This window comes from Carassius carassius, chromosome 24 (assembly GCF_963082965.1).
Source record: "Carassius carassius chromosome 24, fCarCar2.1, whole genome shotgun sequence".
In the NCBI taxonomy this organism is placed as follows: Eukaryota; Metazoa; Chordata; class Actinopteri; order Cypriniformes; family Cyprinidae; genus Carassius; species Carassius carassius.
This window is the reverse complement of record NC_081778.1, coordinates 9,129,599-9,151,295: the sequence shown is the minus strand read 5'-3', so window position 1 is coordinate 9,151,295 and position 21,697 is coordinate 9,129,599. Positions and strand designations below refer to the sequence as shown.

General features: G+C 34.6%; 1 protein-coding gene across 3 annotated transcripts in view; it reads right to left on the bottom strand.

Moving 5' to 3' along the window:
• The window catches only part of LOC132102772 (triple functional domain protein-like), a 217,056-nt gene extending 198,291 nt beyond the window's left edge, over positions 1–18,765 (bottom strand). For all 3 annotated transcript variants that reach the window (XR_009423289.1, XR_009423290.1, XM_059507405.1), the window contains exons 1-2: positions 18,529–18,765; positions 6,957–7,007 (exon numbers count right to left, since the gene is read on the bottom strand). Coding sequence is in view for 1 of the 3 variants with exons in the window: in XM_059507405.1 (XP_059363388.1) it covers positions 6,957–7,007; positions 18,529–18,595 (118 nt within the window). In the remaining 2 variants the exon portion in view is untranslated. The remainder of the gene's footprint in view (positions 1–6,956; positions 7,008–18,528) is intronic.
• Between the last annotated feature and the right edge of the window lie 2,932 nt (positions 18,766–21,697).

Genomic DNA, 21,697 nt, shown 5'->3' with positions numbered 1-21,697 from the left:
TTCATTGTTCTACTTTACATAAAGTAATTCAATCATAAGCTGTCAATTCAATTTACTCATTAGTAACCCAATATCTGTACAATCCTTCTACCACTAAGTCCATCACCAGACCGAAAGAAAGAGTTAGCTCTGACCCTGGTCACACAATTTCCATGCCTTAGAGATTCAGAGGGCAGTGGATATGTGAGTATGCTGATCCCAAGTTTATCAGAACTACACTCACCTTTACAAAGAATTATACTATTTTAAAAACTCAAGACATTTTTTAGATATTTTTGGGAAAAACTATCCATTTCACATTTGTGTTGATGTTTTAGGAGGTATGGTATACACCAGGGCGATACCGCCATCCGGCCTCAGGGTTTTTGGAGGAACGACTCCGTAATATCAGGAAACGCCTTAACAGGCACAGTGCAACATCTAGACAGAGGTCAAAAACCACAGATGTGCGCCGAGCTACTGTGACTGAGAGGATTACTTTATTGCCAGGTAAAAGAAAAATGTAACCAAAGGTGCTGAAACCTTATTGACGTTCTTCTTTCTACTTTCTTACTTATTCCTTTTTTATTCCTTAAATCCAAATTGTGCTATGATCAAAGCAGTTTAATGTGAAACTATCTAAATAATTCTCCTAATTTGGAAATTTCAGTAGTAACTGTTACATCGGCCTGTTAACATTCTTCAAACATTGCTTTAGGTTGTTGAGATATTAAAGGAGAACTCTTTTTGTAAATTTGGAGTGCTGTCAGTACAGAGAACAACGACAAAATTCAGTGTTGCCTACACCGTGTTATCATCTTTTTAAAATTTGCACCCTGCTGACTTCAATAGGGCAAGTTTTAAACCTGCTTTTAGCCTCTTAGCCAAAGCCAAAGTAGTCGATTGGCAAGTTCACGCGCGTGATCCTAGGTAACTAAATCCTAGGTTCACTCTGAAGGAATCACTCACATGACCTGTGCACTTGTAATGACACATCAAGGATGTTAAGAGGCTAAAAGCAGGTTTAAATATTGCCCCACTGAAGTCAACAGGGTGAAAATTTTAAAAAGAGGATAACACTGTGTAGGCAACACCGATTTTTGTCGTTCTTCTCTGTATTGACAGCACTCCAAATTGACAAAAAAAATGAGCTCAATGTTAAAATTGACGGGAGTTCTCTAATCACTCTGATGCTGTTTGATTCATGCAGATTCACAAGTCAGTGAGGTAGACAATAACAAAATGACAGAGTGGCTGAAAAAGAATAAACAACCAGTGAGTCAAGTTGAGGAATTTATGAGAGGAACAGCTATCTACAGGGCACAGTGGATAAGAGAGAACGGGTCTAAATCTTTAATAGAGATCACGCAAGAGTATCCAAGACTTCTGGACACCCCCGGAATGGTAAAGAAATGTTAAATCTATAATAAGAAAATGAAATTCGCATTAGTTTTAATAAACAATTAATACTAACCTAAACAATTCATTTATTTGCTTGGACATTGTAAAAAAATCACTGTGTCCTGCCCTAAAAAAAATGAATCCCACTTGATTTGATTCACTTAGCTTAATTTTTTGATATTGAAAAACAAATGTCCATACTTTCATTGTTACTGCACCATATGAGATGTTGGTGTGATTTTAACTTATCTTTTTCTTTATTAACTTTTAGATTGCTCAGGACTTTGGTATTTTATACCCACATGCCAAAGATAAACTTTTTGAAATTTGGGGACATGCATCTCAACGAATCCTTTCATATTGCAAGACCGAGAAGAGAGCCTTGGATCTTCTTCCTGTTCAGACTTCAAACATTTCTTCTGGTGAGAAAATGCTACTTTCATGTCAATTTATAATATTTTGTCTATAATATAATGCACTTGTTTAAAGATTAATCCATTGTTCTTTCTGTTTTATGTAAAGACACTCTTGGAGATGTTGCTTTAAAAACCCTGCCAGCTATTCTTCCTCCATTGCCATACAAAATGGGCTGCAAGATGGTTCGGCCCTCTTACCAGGAGGCAAAACAAGCATTTGTTGATTTACAGCCTGTAGGTACATCATTTATGACAACACATTTTGGGTAATATTTGATCCATGTGTGCATATTTACAATTAAAAAATTATGTTTAAAGGTGGGAACAAACATCATTCAGTATTTGGAGGAGGAGGAGCAACGGAGGCAATTCCCTCATGTCCTACAGCTTGGGGATAAATTCAACTGCTCACAAGCCTTCGTCGTTGTGGGAGGAATGGCACTTGAGCAAGACAGCCTTTTACAAGCTGTGGATACATGCTTTAAATTATTTTATGTTTTAGACATTGAGTATCCAAAGCCTGCTGCAGCTGTTTGGCAGTTTCTACAACACACAATATATTCTGTGCCAGGGGGAGTTCCATCAACTCACTGTCGCCTACTTAGGCAGTTTATAATTGGATAAGCTGGACAGGCTTTGCTTTGGTTTGTTTTTTTTGTTTATTTGTGTTTTTGTATTCCATGCTTCTTAGAACTTAAAACAAAATTGTAAATAAATTCATTTGAGCATTAATATTCTGTGCCTGGAGGTGTTCCATCAACACACTGTTGCCTTATGAGGCAGTTTATAATTACATTACTTTTATTTTATTTATTTATTTATTGAAAGAATTTCTTACCTTAAGGTAGTAAACTAAAGCAATTGCAACAATAACTTAATGAAAATGTTTACAATTTCTATTGTTTACAACTGTTTGTTTGTTTTTTTGTGTTCCATGCTTCTTAGAACTTAAAACATAATTGTAAATTAATTAATTAATTTAACATTAATATTCTGTGCCTGAGGTGTTCCCTCAACACACCGTCGCCTTATGAGACTTTTATTGAAACAATTTCATTAGGAGATACATTAAAACAATTGCAACAATAACTTTTGAATGTAATGTCTAATTGAATGTAAATAAAGCATTGTTAATATTACTTAAGTTGTGAGTTATTTATTTACATGGCAATAATAGTAATGATAATATTATTACTAGGTTGGTTAAAGCATCATTTTGGCCAAATAACCCAACAGATTAGTTCTTTGTAACCCAATTTATTGGGTAAAACTAGTTACCTAATTTATTGGGTTAAAATAACCCAACAATAGGTCGGTGCTATATCAACCCACCATTGGGTTAGCTGTTGGGTCGTTTTTAACCCAACTTTTTTAAGTGAGTACTGTGCTAATTTATCTTTATCTGATCTTTATTTATCTTTTACACTGAGCAATAATCTGTAAGAAATGTTACGAACATAGATAAAATAACTGCTGATAGTGAGCTATGATGTCAGAAATAAATATATATATAAATATATAAAAAATATCTCACGTTTAATAGTCAATCATATTTATAGTACAAACCTTGTCAGTGAACTATGAGGGCAAAAAAATAAAAAATAGAAACAAACTAATCGTTTATTAATCGTAATCAATGTAAAATATTCAATTAATCGAGGTTTTGATTTTAGGCCATAATCGTCCAGCCCTAGACTGAGCTACACCTGATTGAAGTTGATACAGTCAGCTAAGTTAATTTTGAGTAAAACCGAGTTAAAGTTTTCTGAAGGTTCCAAAGCAAAATCACCTGCAAAGCTTAATAATAATGACTATATTAATAGTCAAAATATAACTTTTTTATTTTTATTTTATCTTTTATTTTATCTTTGTTATTATACACAAGGGACCCTATTTTAAATATCTAAATGCAAAGTGTAAAGCGCATGGCGCAGGTGCACTCTGGGTGTCTCCAAATCCACTTTTGCTATTTTAACGACAGAAAAATGGTTGCCGCATGGTCTAAATGGGTTGTACCTATTCTCTTAATGAGTAGGCTAATGGGTGTTTTTTGGGCGTAACGTGCAATAAACCAATCAAGAGTCTCATCTTCCATTCCCTTTAAGAGCCAGTTGCGCTCGTGCCATTGGTATTTACACAGCGGAATTTTGCAAGCGCAAAAGACAGAACGCGTCTCAGAGATGAAACGGAGCTGCTCTTGTGCGAGAAAATAGATAGCCTAATGCTGATACATGGGATGACTATCCATTATGACATGTACTAGGCATAAAATTTGGTCCCTTTCTTTAATAAGCAGCGTGTACGTGTGTTGCGGACCCACCTATACTAACACGCTCTTTAAATAACAAAAAAAAAAACATTGCGCCAGACTTTAGACTAGGTTTGAGTTGGTCTATGGCGCAGTCTATTTTCAACTTCTTAAAATAGCATTAATTATATGACGTGGCGCTGGACGAGAAAATGCAAACACACTTGCCTTGCCTTGCATCGCATTGCGCCGGGCAAAAAACTATATATACATGTTTTTATATATATACTGTATATATATATATATATATATATATATATATATATATATATATATATATATATATATATATATTCTGTGTTCTGTGTATATTTATTGGGATTACTAAACAAGGCTTAATGAACTCATTTTAGTGAAAACCTCAAATTTGACTAAAATCTACACTTTTTACTTTTTGGCCTAGCATAGCTCAAAATCAGCAAGTGCACATTCTGACTCATTTTGCCAGAACAGGTCACATTTATTGTTTGAATATTGTAATAAAATGGACAGAATCTGAATTCTGAGACTTTGTTTCATAACAAAAGTAATAAAGCACAAATCTTATTGTGATTTATTAGGCGCGCTACAATGTTACATTCATTAACTGAAAACAGGCTAGACTAATCGATTCTCAGGATTTAAGAAAGAATATGGATTCATAAAAATTATTATTGCTTACAATGGAGAAATCAATATTTTTTTCTGATTCAGACTCTGGTAATTCACATACACTGGTAATTCATTCCATTATGTCCCTTTCCAAATCTGACATATTTTGTCCATTCTTTATTTAGTCATGGTTGGACACTCAATAAATAAAGAATTTGGATTTAAAAAGAAAAATTTACTGAAAGCATTGTGGTCCAACAGCTGCTTTTTGGTTATATGCAAGCTCTTATTTCGAAGGCAACCTGGAAAATAGTCATCTTGGACTAGGTCAGCTATTTATAAATGCTGTCGAGAAGAAGATGTCTCTAGCTGATGTGGCCAAGTGCTGGTCAGTTTGTGTTCTTTTTACTTTCTGCTCTTAACTGCACATCTTACATCAGTAAACACTAAAACTTGCACATTTTAGCTTTAACTGAACAGTTGCCATCGCATAAATAACAAGTACCTTGCTTTTAGCGTATGCGGTCATTCAGAAATGTTCTAACCTCAGATAAGTGCTATATTTTGTGTTAACCAACCTTTTTTACCATACTGTTTTATATACCAAACTTTCGGAACTACAAAGTTCTTTTAAAATATCAACATATCACACATGGTTGTATAGGACTTAACCCTGTTTGAAAGCAGGTTTGGACAGAACCCTACCAAAGGGTTTGGATGTGTATGTGTGTGTCCATTTGTCTGAATGGGGTGTTTTAAGGTTTTGGGTACTAAAGAATCTTTGGAGCCTTCATGTTTACTCTACTGGCCAGTAGCTATGGTGGGACTGATTGGGGGTGATGAACATGTCGAGGACTTTGGCAGACAGTATAAAGACCTCCTCTGGAGATGTTTATTGTGTGAGTGACTCCCTCCGGACCAGAGAATGTACCAGATTCTGGCACATCTTGGAATGGATCTAATACACTTCAATCTCCAATTAGAGAAAGAGTAAACCAGAGCTTACTTGCCTACAATCAGCAACCTAAATTTTTATTTGCTAGGGTTTGTTGTTATGAGTTTATGTTAATGTAATGTAATAAGAAACAAAAATCTTGAAGACTTGGCCATATTTATTTGGATTTGTCCTTATTGGGGTCAGTAGTCATTAGAGAGCTGATTATTAAAGACACAGCTTGAAATTAATAACAAGCTGGGGTCTCATCTGTAAAATGCCATGGGGATAAATGTGAGAAACAAAGAAACGTCATACAACCCCATTTATATTTAGACATGCTTATTAAACTGATTTAGATCATTACCACTGACAGAAATCTTTCGTACGCTTTAGGAAACAATGAGATAAAGTCATGGACAAGAGATGGCACAGTTATTAATGTAACCAGCATGGTGAATTCCTCAACAATTTTGAATTTTTGAAATATTAGAAATTTTGTATTTTGTTTTATAATACATACACTGGGTTTGATGAAACTATCCAAAATGTATTATTTTTAGGGTGTTGTCAAGCTAAATAAAACTAATACCATAACAAATCTAAAGAACCAGATCTTAACTGTGTCAGCTGGCTGCCGAAAATATTATCTCGGGACAAACAAATGTTCAACTAATATTAGACATAACTGGGTCAAGTATAGTTACTTCCCAAATTCGTCCTAGAACCTCCTGACTGCATCATTTAAAGGGGGAAAAAAACTATTTCCTAATATAAAGTGAAAAGTGATTCATCTATTTCAGACTTCACATATACATGCAATGTTCAGTATAATAACCAGTACAATGATATCATCAACCGTTCAGACTCAGTTCAGCTACATGTATACTACATTATATAGTTTTGAAAATGCACAATAAAAGAGTAAACATTAGTTTCACCCTGCTGGAACCCAATGTAACATGAACTAATGAAAACAAATAAATACATTTAGATTAATCAATAAATTAAATCAGCCAAAAACCAAATGAGGAATCAGCTTAGTAGTGTTAGAACAGAAAGTAGTGTTAGTAGTGTTTTCTTAACCAAATCAAATTCACAAATAAAAGATGGTATTCCACATGCTGGAATCTGGATTTCAAGACATTAAAACGAATCACATCAAAACCAAACAATTATGTGCAGCAGCCTAATATAAATGGCACATGAATTTGATTAAACATCTTAAAAAAAATTAACCAATGCTAATAGCTAAAAGGACACTAATTTGAGCACTGTGCACAAACAACATGAACAAATAAAACAAAACAACACAATGTAAACTTACCTGTGTGACTGGGTAACTCAAGCTTAGGTTCACATTTTGGAAGAGAACATTCTGAAAATACAGAAAATAACAAAGAGAAAAGGGGTTAGATAAAGCACACCCACAGTCATTTCTTAGAGATGAAGGGGTTTCATGACATTTTGAAGTTAAGTTTTGAATAGGCTCAAGCATTTTACTTCATGAAACATTCAATATGGTCTAACACAGAACTAATCAACAATTCACAATGCATAAATGTGACAGAGGAAGAGTAATGATCAGAGGTTAGAAAACCCTAAAGCATATCTAAATGTTATTAAATGTTAATTTATATCCTGTCTGATAAATTTACAGAAATCTGTATGATTTTATCAAATTTTCAAAAGATGTTTAAAACTACAAGTTAACATCTTCAATGCCTCACTGAGCTATGGCAAACTTTAGTTCTACATTTCCATCCTATTATGTTACATCCTTCAATCTCTACATTTCTTTATATTGGTTTTACAAGCATTTTGTAAATAAGTTGATAATTGATAACACCTTTAAATGAAGTTAAGCGTTCACAAATAAATGGGGTTTAACCATTGCAAGTGCTTTCACAGATAAAACACTCCAGCATATGTGTGCTTCTTTGGCCTACTGAGTATCCCACTGAGACTGTGTGATATGGTCTGATTTTAAGAGCCCAGTGGTCTCTTCTTAAGAGCAAAGACCCCATGTTTCCTGGTGTGTTACACAAGCCATTTTTAGACATCAATTAATATGATATAAAATGAATAGTGAACTAAAAAAAAAATAGAATTCAGTCACAAGTTACTAATTTACATTTTATTTCTTAACCCCTATGTTCTGTGAAATGCAAATCTTTGCATCTTCACGTTCATTTTTTTTTGCATGTGCAGGCGCAAACATAAAGACTTAGAATAAAGCAAACTTTTACGAGTGTCTATAAGAATTGAATATACTATTTAATGGTGTTTTTTTCAGCTCCTTTTGTGTTCTATGGATAAAAGAAAATCAAATTTGAAAAGACATCAGTGATGAGTTTTTTTATTCAGTGGCAGAAATGAGTTTCCATAATATTTTCATTAAACACTAATATGCGGTTAAATATAAGTTAAATACAGGTATCCCATAATACCCTAAACAATGTCAAAGTATTTTTTACAGTGAATATCAGGCAATCATATTTTTTCTGTTAGATTACATCTCTACTTTTTCAAACAACACATATTCTTTATCTAATCTTGATCATAGGATCATTTAATATTTTCACTGGCCCACAAAGCACAAGTGTTTGAATGACTGTGGTTTTGACTTTTGAAAGACATCAGGAAACAGTTTAGCATCACCTCCTCTTCTGGGCAGCCCATTGGCTTAATGTGCCAATAGTTTGAAAATCCAACTTTGAGATAACCACATCCATAGTCAAGTCAAGTCAAGTCACCTTTATTTATATAGCGCTTTAAACTAAATACATTGCATCAAAGCAACTGAACAACATTCATTAGGAAAACAGTGTGTCAATAATGCAAAATGACAGTTAAAGGCAGTTCATCATTGACTTCAGTGATGTCATCTCTGTTCAGCTAAAATAGTGTCTGTGCATTTATTTGCAATCAAGTCCACGATATCGCTGTAGATGAAGTGACCCCAACTAAGCAAGCCAGAGCTGACAGCGGCAAGGAACCGAAACTCCATCGGTGACAGAATGGAGAAAAAAATCTTGGGAGAAACCAGGCTCAGTTGGGGGGCCAGTTCTCCTCTGATCAGACGAAACCAGTAGTTCAATTCCAGGCTGCAGCAAAGTCAGATTGTGCAGAAGAATCATCTGTTTCATGTGGTCTTGTCCTGGTGGTCATCTGTAAAGGGGATCTGTATCTGGGGTTCTAGTTGTCCTGGTCTCCGCTGTCTTTCAGGGATGAAGAGGTCCTTTCTAGGTGCTGATCCACCATCTGGTCTGGATACGTACTGGATCCGGGTAACTGCAGTTACCCACTGATCTGGATACAGACTGGATCTGGTGGCTACGGTGACCTCGGAATTAGAGAGAAACCGACTAATATTAGTGTAGATGCCATTCTTCTAATGATTTATGAGGTATTATCAAATTGCCTGAGTTTTGGGAACGTAGCGGACGTAGAGGATTATAATGTAAAAGGAGCTCATTCAAATGCTGAGGTGCTAAACCATTCAGGGCTTTATAAGTAATAAGCAATATTTTAAAATCTATACGATGTTTGATAGGGAGCCAGTGAAGTGTTGACAGGACCGGGCTAATATGGTCATACTTCCTGGTTCTAGTAAGAACTCTTGCTGCTGCATTTTGGACTAGCTGTAGTTTGTATACTAAGCGTGCAGAACAACCACCCAATAAAGCATTACAAAAATCTAACCTTGAGGTCATAAATGCATGGATTAACATTTCTGCATTTGACATTGAGAGGATAGGCCGTAATTTAGATATATTTTTGAGATGGAAAAATGCAGTTTTACAAATGCTAGAAACGTGGCTTTCTAAGGAAAGATTGCGATCAAATAGCACACCTAGGTTCCTAATAGATGACGAAGAATTGACAGAGCAACCATCAAGTCTTAGACAGTGTTCTAGGTTATTACATGCAGAGTTTTTAGGTCCTATAATTAACACCTCAGATTTTTCAGAATTTAGCAGTAAGAAATTACTCGTCATCCAGTTTTTTATATCGACTATGCATTCCATTAGTTTTTCAAATTGGTGTGTTTCACCGGGCCGCAAAGAAATATAGAGCTGAGTATAATCAGCATAACAGTGAAAGCTAACACCATGTTTCCTGATGATATCTCCCAAGGGTAACATATAAAGTATGAAGAGTAGCGGCCCTAGTACTGAGCCTTGAGGTACTCCATACTGCACTTGTGATTGATATGATACATCTTCATTCACTGCTACAAACTGATGGCGGTCATATAAGTACGATTTAAACCATGCTAATGCACTTCCATTAATGTCAACAAAGTCTTCAAGTCTATGCAAAAGAATGTTGTGGTCAATTGTGTCAAACGCAGCACTAAGATCCAATAAAACTAAAAGAGAAATACAACCACGATCAGATGATAAGAGCAGGTCATTTGTAACTCTAAGGAGAGCAGTCTCAGTACTATGATACAGTCTAAATCCTGACTGGAAATCCTCACATATACCATTTTCTCTAAGAAGGAATATAATTGTGAGAATACCACCTTTTCTAGTATCTTGGACAGAAAAGGGAGATTCGAGATTGGTCTATAATTAACTAGTTCTTTGGGGTCAAGTTGTGGTTTTTTGATGAGAGGCTTAATAACAGCCAGTTTGAAGGTTTTGGGGACATATCTTGTCTTAATGCATATCTTGTCTTAATGCACTGGACTGTCTTAATGCATTAAGGACCAAACTCAGTATACAACTTATTAATAAAAAATACTATAAAACATGTACAGGTAAGCAGATGAAACCAGAAACATGCAAAGTTTTTCACATTAATGGTTTTCCCATCACAAAAAAAAAAAAAAAAAAAAACATTTAAAGTGCAGTTTAGTGTTCATATTCTGGGCTCATCTGCTTGCTTGTATATTTGTATGCAGCATGAATAAGGTAAATACTGAATATGATTTTTTATTATCACCGTCTTAGCCATATTAAGCATTTTATAGAATGTCCCGGGTTTTAGAGAAATAATAACTGTATATGGATTGCAAGTGTAGTATATTACAAATAGCTATCAAACATATTTGTGTTTCTACTTTTGAGAGTTGATCTAAATATTACATGAGAGGATAACATTTTATCTCATTTTTCATATCATGTGATAGTCAGATGTGTAATTGTCTCAGATAGCATGTTTCTCTCCAATGTAATTATGTTTTATAGTTGATCAAAGTGAGGCAATGTTGGGAAATATCCCAAGACACAATCCTGCCTTCACTTTTAGCTAACGTCTAATTACACATACAGAAAGACTTAAGTTGAGAATGATTTTAGCAGTGACAGATCTCTTCAAGTCAAACATTGGCAGTACAGTAAATGAGCAATTTTATTAGTCTGCATTTGGTAAAATGGCACAATTATTGGGAAAACTATAGCTTGCATATGGCAATCATTTTATCCATTTAAAAAGTCACTTCAGTATCAGAGGAAGTGAAACAATATGGTTTGGCATCCATTAGCTTAATAGTGTCCTTCCCTTTCCAGAATGAGGCCACATCAGCTATTCACACCTCATTTGAATTCCTTAATTTTAAAAACAGACCTTGAGTGAATACAAATTTGGAAAGTTGTTGCAACAATCCCTTGAGATGTTCTGCATAAAAGGCACAGTGCCACCACAATAGACAATCGACGGTTTGGAAATCACAATTTCTCGCTCTATATTTCAACAGACTTCAAAGGAGGTTTGGCCTCACCAACTAGGAGGCAGAACAGTAAAAGTGTTGAAAAGAGTAACTCAGCTCAGACTGCAACATTTTCTATGGAAGTGGTTTACGGCTGGTAGACTCTGAGGGAGGGCTCAGGTTTTGTGTGATCCAGCCTTCAGCTGTTCCACCGAACTGTGGAGTGGGTTGAATGTGTCATGACAACTTTAATCATCCCACAAGTGTGTGAATATGTGGTGCTGTCATGTATAAAGAGCTGTGTCAAGACAGAAGATGGATGTAACATGGTTCACAATTTAATGTAATACTTGCTATTTATGTACCGTCTCAAGTTGCAAGTTGCACACACTAATGAAAATAGATACAACTGGCTCTAATATGCATGAGAATTTGTACACAGGGTGAAATTTGTTGGAAATCTTAATTTATAAACATATTACCAACTAAAAATTATTATCTGCAATATTAATGGATAAAACTGTTCTGAATTAACAATGGACTGTCTCAGTTTCTTATTTTCTAAAACTGAGAACTGTGTTATGAATTGCATTTTAGAATAAACATGTTTGTTGAGCTAGAAGCATTATGCATACTTGCATACATTTCTAATGTTTCTAGCCACAGGATGCTACAAGAAATTAGTTTACTCAAAGTTGCATTAGACAGGTCGTGAGTATGTTATTGTAAACAAACTTATAAGAAACATGATAAAGATCATTACTAATGGGAGCAAACTGTATAATAATAACATAATTATTCAGTAACAATGGAGGTATTACTGGTTTATTACGGATAATATAATTACACAGAGGGAAATAATCTAGATTTGGGTCTTCAAAGGTTGTCAGGCCTTAGACCTTGGTGAACAAAAATTGAGTAGGGAACCCCCCTGATACATTAAATGTTCAAATTAAGTGTATAGTGTCATTTGAAAGTGTTAACACTTTTTTGCAAATCCATCAAAACAGTCGTTAATGATTTACAGAGTCATAAACTTAGGCTTGGGTATCGCGTATCGAGTACTGATTGGAACCGGGACTAGCTTTGCGATTTTCCCAGAATCGTTCAAAAGTTTAAATTTCAATTCCTAGTTTCAATTCCTAGTCCACCGACCGGAAGAGGAAGAAACTGCTGAACACCAACGAAGAAGCGTCCACCGGAAGTATTGGCATAACCGAGCCAGGGGGGCAGGGTTTCATATTTTATTGAAGCAGTCCTGGGCGCCGCCATTGGCTAGGGGACCCCCACCTGCTGTTAGCATTCCATTGACTCCCATTCATTTTGGCGTCACTTTCTGACAGCGAATAACTTTACATCTGAGGCATTTAAAGACTCCATTTGTCCATTAATTATTTCTAAAGAAACACGAAAAAATTTAAAAGGCTCCATTACCTTGTATCTTACGTTATGGTCCCGTAGAAGCAGTTTTTGTAAAAAATAGGCTAACGATTGCATCATAACTCTTTGCAACTCTCTGTCGCACAGTAGAAAAGTTACCGTATGGACCGGAGGAGAAGCTCACAGGCAATCTTTTACTGTCTATGAGGCAATCGGGGGGACGACGAGGGATGAAGTCAAGGGAGATAATTAATCAGAATACTTACCAAAATTTGCTCCTGTTCACACTCGCCTTCTCTGCAAGATTCGGTGGGTGATTCAGATTTCTCCGTTGAATCCAATGGGGTCGCTGTGTCCATTGCTTTTACTGTCTATGAACCGAGCGAGTCGAACATGGATAGCGTGCGTCGGCGGTCCTAAATGTGGCCTCACTTTCCGAAACAGAACGAAATCTCGGCAACATGCAATATTTGCATCAAGATTGTTTCATGCATAGGAGGGTGCACGTCGAACATGATAAAGCACCTCCGAGTTCATGGAGTAGAAATGAATATGTGCCCCGTCTTTGACGTGTTGTGCCGACCATCCTCCACTGCCTCTTCTTTCTCCTATTTATGCATTCAAGCTTCTTCTACACCCAGCGAACGTGTTTTCTCCTCAGCAGGAGATAATAACGTTATCTGTCCAGAACGCTCACGCACCCTGCCTGAGAAGGCAGATATGATCATTTTCCTTAACAAGAACTGTTTCTGATTTTATACTGTACCTGATGCTAATCTAGACTGGGTTTTACAAGTTGTTTCTTATTGTAGGGCCCTATGATTTCCGCAATGCAGAAAACGCAGACGGAATCGCGGAATCCAGTCATAAAAACGGAATTTACAGTTTAATGCGGAATGTCACGGAATTTGTAAAATTTTGAATGAATTAATCAAAAGTTCGCGATATGGACTTATATCTGTTTAAATATGAATCCTGCATGTTCTGCGTGTCTGTGTTATTGAATGCCGCAGAAGCATTCAGCTTCTGTCGTCTCACTAATAAGGACGTGAACACATGAACAACATCTCCAGAACTGCACTGAGAGTCACTTCATGAACATTTGACCATTTGATTTGAGTAAAACTAGCGTCTTCACATACAGTGAACTCTATGTTACAGAACTCTACAGGTATTCGCGTCAACCCGTCAAAATAAAAGTCCGGTTTAGTTTAAAGACAAGTGTTTGCCATAAATGTTCAGCAGAATGTACATAGCCTACTACTACTACTACTACTAAAAGAATCAAACATAATTTTTTTTAAGGTTTAAATCACACAACATTTCTTCAATGTTTTATTTTTAGTAGTAAATCCCCTTTGTTAATAAAGTTTGCTTAATTTTCAACAATTAAAAGATCAATTAAATTAATGTTTTATGCCTTCATTTGATAACCAGAAAAATGCAAATACACAACAGAATTTCTGAGGGGGGAAAAACATTTCATAAGGCTATTTTAAGGAAAAAAAAATTATAAATGTAAGTTGTTTTTATGCATTTAAATAATTAGACATGCTAAAACACAGAATTAGGTAACAATAAAACATGGTGAATAAAAAATAAAACATTTCATAGGTCCATAAATATGTAATTTTTGTAAAACATTTAATAAATTGATGTGAAAATGTAGACGTTTTATGATTTTAATGAATTAGACTTGCTTTTTGATTAATAAAACTTAATTTAACCATGAAAAAGGAGTGGAGAAAAATTGAAACAAATAAAAAAATTGAATCCAGAAAAATTGAAACGAAATTTGGAAAAAAATAAAACTGAATTTGGGAAAAAATAAAACGCATTTCACAGGGCCCTATTATTGTTCATTTGCTATTCTGCACCAGGTTAGCCCATCAGTGGGAGCACGGTAACATGTTCAAGTACCTGCAGCATCATACTCATGTGTAAATGTGTTTTCATGAGGTTTTCAAAAATAAAACTCTTGAGGAAAGTGTACCCCTGTGGAAATATATTCATAATTTATTATATTTATATTCAAGTTCATTGATTTGATATTTATATTTTAGTTGAAAACAGTCCTGTGAGAAATTCATTGTAAAATTCATAAAAAGTAAAAAGTTTAAGGAATTAAAATTGATGGAGAAGGTCAGACTATTTCCTTCAGAAAGACCGTTGGTTAGCTAGATCATTTAAAATATCCTAAACTTTTTTTGACCCTGCCTCTTAAAGGAACCGGAATCGAAACAAGGAATCGGAATCGTTCAAATTCAAACGATACCCAACCCTACACTTACATTTTATTTCTTAATTTTGCTCAAACTGGATTGCACACATTATGTTTGTGTCTTGTCTTGTTTTTCCTGACAACACAGGATAAGCCAATACCTCCAGTATTCTGAAACATCTCTCACACACTCCACTTAAAGGGATAGTACACCCAAAACTGAAAATTACCCCATGATTTACTCACTCTCAGGCCATCCTAGGTATATATGACTTTCTTCTTTCAGATTAATACAATCGGAGTTATTTAAAAAAAAAATGTCCTGGCTCTTCCAAGCTTTATAATGGCAGTAAATGGCATTCTAGATTTTGAAGCCCAAAAAAAAGTCTGTCCATTGAATTCATCATAAAAAAGAACTCCACACGGCTCTGGGGAGTTAATAAAGGCTTTCTGAAGCGAAACGATGAAGAAAAATATCCATATTTAACATTTTATAACCCGTAATCTCTAGCTTCAACTAGGGTTGTCACGATTTTGAAATTTGGCTGATGATTAATTGTCTAAAAATAGTAACAGTTATTGCGATTAATTGTCTGTTTTAGGGCATTGGTGATTATGACGATTATGAAGATTATCACAATAAATTGTCACAAATAATTGTTTTTATGGCTTTCATTATATAATTGTGATCAATTTAAGGGTTCAATGAATAATTATGATGTTATCTTTTAATCTTTGAGTTATTATTTTGCAGTGTAGTTTACATGGAGTATTTGCAGTGTAGATTACATAGAGTATTCCAAATTTTAAGAATTGGCCAATACCGATCCAACACCAGCACTATGTTTTATTATTTTTTCTACACCACTATCAATATCAATACTGTGTTTGTGGAACTAATTGTCACTCTTTTTTAAACCCTTTGTTAAACATAATCCACTAAATACTCACTTCCTTATTACAGAGAAAACTGCATTTGTACATTTTTGAATTTGGAGGATTGTTGAAGGATTTTGATGTAATCCAAAGAATTGGTGGAGGATTTCAATATAAGTCAAAGGAAGAATGGTTTTCCTTTGCTGTAAACAAAACTCGATCCTCGCGAGACCAGCATATTCTCATCAGAGCTTATGCTATACCTATGTCCTATGTTATCCGCTAAATCCCACTCTCTCGTATGCGCTTGTACAACGGTTTATGGTTTATAAAGTTTTAATATACAAAGTTTCTGATTTTTTTCTTACACAAACACATTTCTTCATGTCAGAAGGCCTTTATTAACCTACTGGAGCAATGTGGGGCACGATTTATGTTGGATGGACGCACTTTTTTGGGCTTTAAAATCTCAACCTCCATTCACTGTTGTTATAAAACTTGGAAGGACATTTTATTTATATAAATAATCATGGGGTAATTTTCATATTTGTGTGAAGTATCCCTTTAAGGGTAACCTGAACAGAACACCATCACTATTCTGTGCTGGTTCTAACCAACACTGAGCCATTTTCTTTGCTTAGCATCAACAGATAGTTTAGAATGCAGGCCAAGGTTGGTGTGCAAGACCTGCTACAGTCCTCAAAACCAAACAAAAGCTCTTTAGGTGGGTGTCTTGCCCCAGACAGACTGCATTCAATGCTCAGTGACTAAGTGGGGCACTGATGAGACATTCAATGTTCTGGAAGCACAAAATGTGTTTAATGCAAAGACAGCCATAGAGAAAGCCTGCCGGTGCCAAAACTTGAGTGTTGATCATGCATGGGGCAATCAGCAGACAGACCGGAGGAGTCAGAGAGAGAAGCCTTCATTCTGAAACACTGCCCTAGGATGCTGCAGTGCTCTAAATCAGACCCTTTGATACAAAGACTTTGCTCTAATGGGAAGTATGAATCTTACACTTATGATACATTGTTTTTTGACATTCAGATCATAATATAACATGAGCAAACCAGCAATTTACATACTATTGAAGTAAAAGCAAATAAACAACAGATTTCATTAACTACATGAACAATAAAGTAATTAAACTGAACACTGCAATGTAAACGTGCATCAACTTGATAGTGGACAGTGATGTGTTAATATCAACACTGCCACAAAAGGGACAACCATCCACATATAAACTGCTATAGCCTACAGTATATTGGTTTGTACTTCATCCAAGACTAGAAAGAAGCTAGAAGAACTAATTTATTGTTTTGCCTATGTATTCGGCTCTAGAGGTGATACAAAACAATCATTGACTCCTCAAGACAGTGTGTTGTAACGTGACTTACTGTAAGCTCAGCACAAAAACTGATAATTAAAATTGATGTTGACATGATTCATTAAATCAGAATTTGTAATGTATTGTAATGTATATAAATCTTACATGTTGCTTTGCTTCCATCAAGTTCAATAAAACAAGAAGAATAAGATTTAGTTGAGATATTCAATAGGAATTCTTCACATTTTTGCACAATAAAAAGTTTTAAAATCATGTTTGCTTCAGTTGAATCTGATCAAATTCCAAATGAGAACCAAGTAAGTATTATTTAAACTCGTTATCTGATTTAATATAACTTTAAATAATCCATTATTTTTTCAAACAGGTGGTTACAAGTATGGCCACGGGGAGCCACAGACAGGGAAACACCATTACATTCAATAGACTATTTAAACACTTTAATACAAAGTTTTTAGAAGTTTTGTCTGTGACTTTTGAAATTTCTCTACCTGCAATGACCAATAGGAAAGCTTCCCCAATCCCCATACATTAGTTCTTTGTAGTCTTATTTGCTGTCATATCTTGCTTCTTTACTGCTCACAATAAAGTTGATTATCTGAACAACACACAAATTGACACACAGAGCATAAACATCATCACTAACAAGCACTGGCTGAAGCAGAGAGAAAAGCTAGATTGTGATATTGTGACACTCCTGCTGTCACTCAGGGCATCCATGGTCCATTACAAAGTCCCTTCTTGGATGTACCTGGTACTGCAGAGACAGCAGACACAAATCACAGCAACATCTGACTGCAACAATCCAACCAGTAGATTGCCAAAGTGGTGCATAAAGAAGCAGAATGAGCTCACATGACAAAATTCACTCGATGATGGGGGTAGGACTAATAGTGTATTAAAGTGAATGAATGCAGTGGGTTGGTGATGTATGACATCATTGAGATGCATGACACCTCTGATATGGCAGCACGGTTAAAAATCCATAGCTGCCTGAACCAAGCTTTATGACGTCACCTCACTATGAACTCAAGCATCACGCTTATAAACAATGACGTATTACATCAGGTTTTAAGAAAAAGAAGAAAAAAAACTGCTGAACTGTGTACTGGCTTGTTTCATGACTATACTAGCGCACAATGAAATGCAAAGTCATATTCCAAACAAATGATTTCATATAAAACCATTCAAATTGATTGACCCATACATAACCTGCCAACTCAATTTAGCCATAAAATCACGTCTGCATATTCATAGTAACCATCATCAGCATCTCAGAAGGGGGAAAAAAACAGATGTTCGGATCTATGGTCCGATCAGTTCGGGCACACATCATTGACATGAACCGGGATCTGGATCAGTGGGCTCATCACCACGAAAACACCGATCCGCGCGCCCCTCTCTTCTTCTCCACTTACCGGATTTAAAAAACGCCGCTATGTCGGCCGCCTCCTTAGATGTGTCCTCTCCCTCCCCTGAACTCATCCTCGGATCAATGATTCTCCTGCAACAAAACTCCCCAAACAAACGTATCAGTGTCGATTTTCCAAACTCAAGTGACTGGTCGGGAATAAATCCTCTTCATTTGAAAGCAATGGGTGGCGTGCGGGGACTTGTTCCTGTACTCAATGAGCACAGACCCTCCATCTTGGCTTTAGCTCGCTGGAGAGGTATCGGTACCGATCGGCGGCGCTCCTGAGTTTCAGCTGGTAGAGAGGAGGAGAAGGATGAAGGGAGGGAAAGGGGAGGTCATCTTCAAGAAGGGGGTCTCCAGGAATCCCCATACTACCCCACACACCCCCACAGGTCACCTCAGCTGTATCAGATGCTGTATTCCAAATTTACAAAACGCCATGAAGCAATTTAAAATAAAAATATAAAGTAAAATACGAAATATTTTTTTTATTACATACATTTATGCATTTAGCAGACGCTTTTATCCAAAGCGACTTACAGTGCATTCAGGCTATCAAGGTTGAAGGTAATAAACAGATTTTACAAATCTGATTTTTTTAACAGTGTATACGTTTTGCTAAGTAATTTTCATTTTATATATATATATATATATATATATATATATATATATATATATATATATATATATATATATATATATATATATATATATATATATATATATATATATATTTATATCCCTCTCTGTATTTCATGTCACGTCATAACAAAATGAGTTACAAGTCAAGTCAAGTCACCTTTATTTATATATAAATAAGCAAAATACATTGGGTCAAAGCAACTGAACAACATTCATTAGCAAAAAAGTGTGTCAATTACAATGTCAGTTACAACATACTGATCAGCTACATAATAGATACTGTTTCTTACTTACTGCATAACTAATAAGGAATTATTGAAGAACTAACAGGTGATTATTCATTAAGACTTAACTCACTACTGTTAACTACTAAAGAAGATGTGTTAACTAATCAGTATGTAATATAATTTAATGATTGTGTTAAGTAACAGTTAGCTAATCAATAAATATCGAATTCTGTCATACCAACTGAAGAACTACTATTAATTATCTACTAGTTAGGGTTTAAGAAAAATAAATATGAAGTAACTACTAATGAACAGTTATATGCAAATAATCACTATTATAATCAGGCTGTGGCCCACAAATCAAGTACTTGAGTAAAAGTACAGATACCCAATAAAATATTACTCAAGTAAAATTATAAGTAGGTATGTTCATTTTCAAAGTTACTTGAGTAAAAGGACAAGTACAAAGTACTACTACAGTTGCAACTTTGTTAAAGTCCACTTATTAGCCTATAATGGAAATTAAATATGCATTTTGTTTGCTTCTAAATGTTTAAGTTTTGATTATAAAATGTTTGTTAAATTAGTTTAAATGTGGGCAGTATGCATGTTAAAATTGAATAAAATATGAATTATCTGATAATTCTTTAATAATTACTAAAGGGTTCACTATAATTTCACTTTAGAATAGGCCTACTGTTTCAGGTTCAAAATAAGTCCTGAAGAATTATTTGATAACTATTTATTAATTACTAATGGGTTCCCTATGTTTTCACTTTAGAATACTGTTTCAGGTTCTACGTAATTCTTGAGGAATTTTCGAATAATTCTTTATAAATTACTAATGGGTTCCCAATATTTTCACTTTAGAATAGGCCTAATGTTTCAGGTTTGAAATAAGTCCTGAAGAATTATTTGATAACTATTTATTAATTACTAATGGGTTCCCTATGTTTTCACTTTAGAATACTGTTTCAGGTTCTAGGTAATTCTTGAGGAATTTTCTAATAATTCTTTATTAATTACTAATGGGTTCCCAATATTTTCACTTTAGAATTGGCCTAATGTTTCAGTTTCAAAATAAGTCCTGCAGAATTATTTGATAAATATTTATTAATTACTAATGGGTTCCCTATGTTTTCACTTTAGAATACTGTTTCAGGTTCTAAGTAATTATTGAGGAATTATCTAATAATTCTTTATTAATTACTAATGGGTTCCCAATATTTTCACTTTAGAATAGGCCTAATGTTTCAGGTTTGAAATAAGTCCTGCAAAATTATTTGATAATTCTTTATTAATTACTAATTGGTTAACTGTATTTTCACTTTTCCTCAGGCTTTGCCTTACATAAAGAAATTGAATTAATGGTAATGTGGTAAATGCTGATGAGGCACACATACAGTACTATATATAAAATATAAAAACTAAGGTAATTTTTCCTACTGGAAGCAGATTTCTTACAAAACACACTCACAAAACAATTCACTACACAGGCAAAACCCCTGTAAAATGTATTTCATTTATTAATATTTCATTTTTATACTACTACAACTGCTAATAACTTTTATATGAAAGGGTCACAATTCAATGAAATTGTGTATAACTGTTCATTAGTAGTTACTTCATAGTTATTTTTCTTGAACCCTAACTAGTAGATAACTAATAGTAGTTCTTCAGTAGGTATGACAGAATTCATTAGTTATTGATTAGCTAACTGTTACTTGACACAATCATAAAATTGTATTACATACTGATTAGTTAACATATCTTCTTTAGTAGTTAACAGTAGTGAGTTAAGTGTTAATGAAAAATTACCTGTTAGTTCTTCAATAGTTCCTTATTAGTTATGTAATAAGTAAGAAACAGTATTCTAAAGTGTTACCAATAGATTTTATTACAAATTTGCTTCACCGCAATTGACTGAATCAAATCCAACAGTCACAATAAATACTTTTTTTATTATTTCAGTTTTGAAACACTGCATAAATAGATTTATGAATTATGGCTACACATCCGCTGCTATATTTCTGATATAAGCCTATTCACTACGTGCAATACAATCACACGATTACCAGATTTTTTTTATTATTATTAGCAGTAGTAAATAATAATAATAATAATAATAATAATATATATATATATATATATATATATATATATATATTCACCCATCTATTCACTGAACTAATATTACAATGTAACTTCAATGAGATTATGTGAGAACTGATACAATTAGGCCCTCTAGTGCAAGACTTCAGGAATTACAGTCGTACAATGTAATTATACAATAGCGCCCTCTAT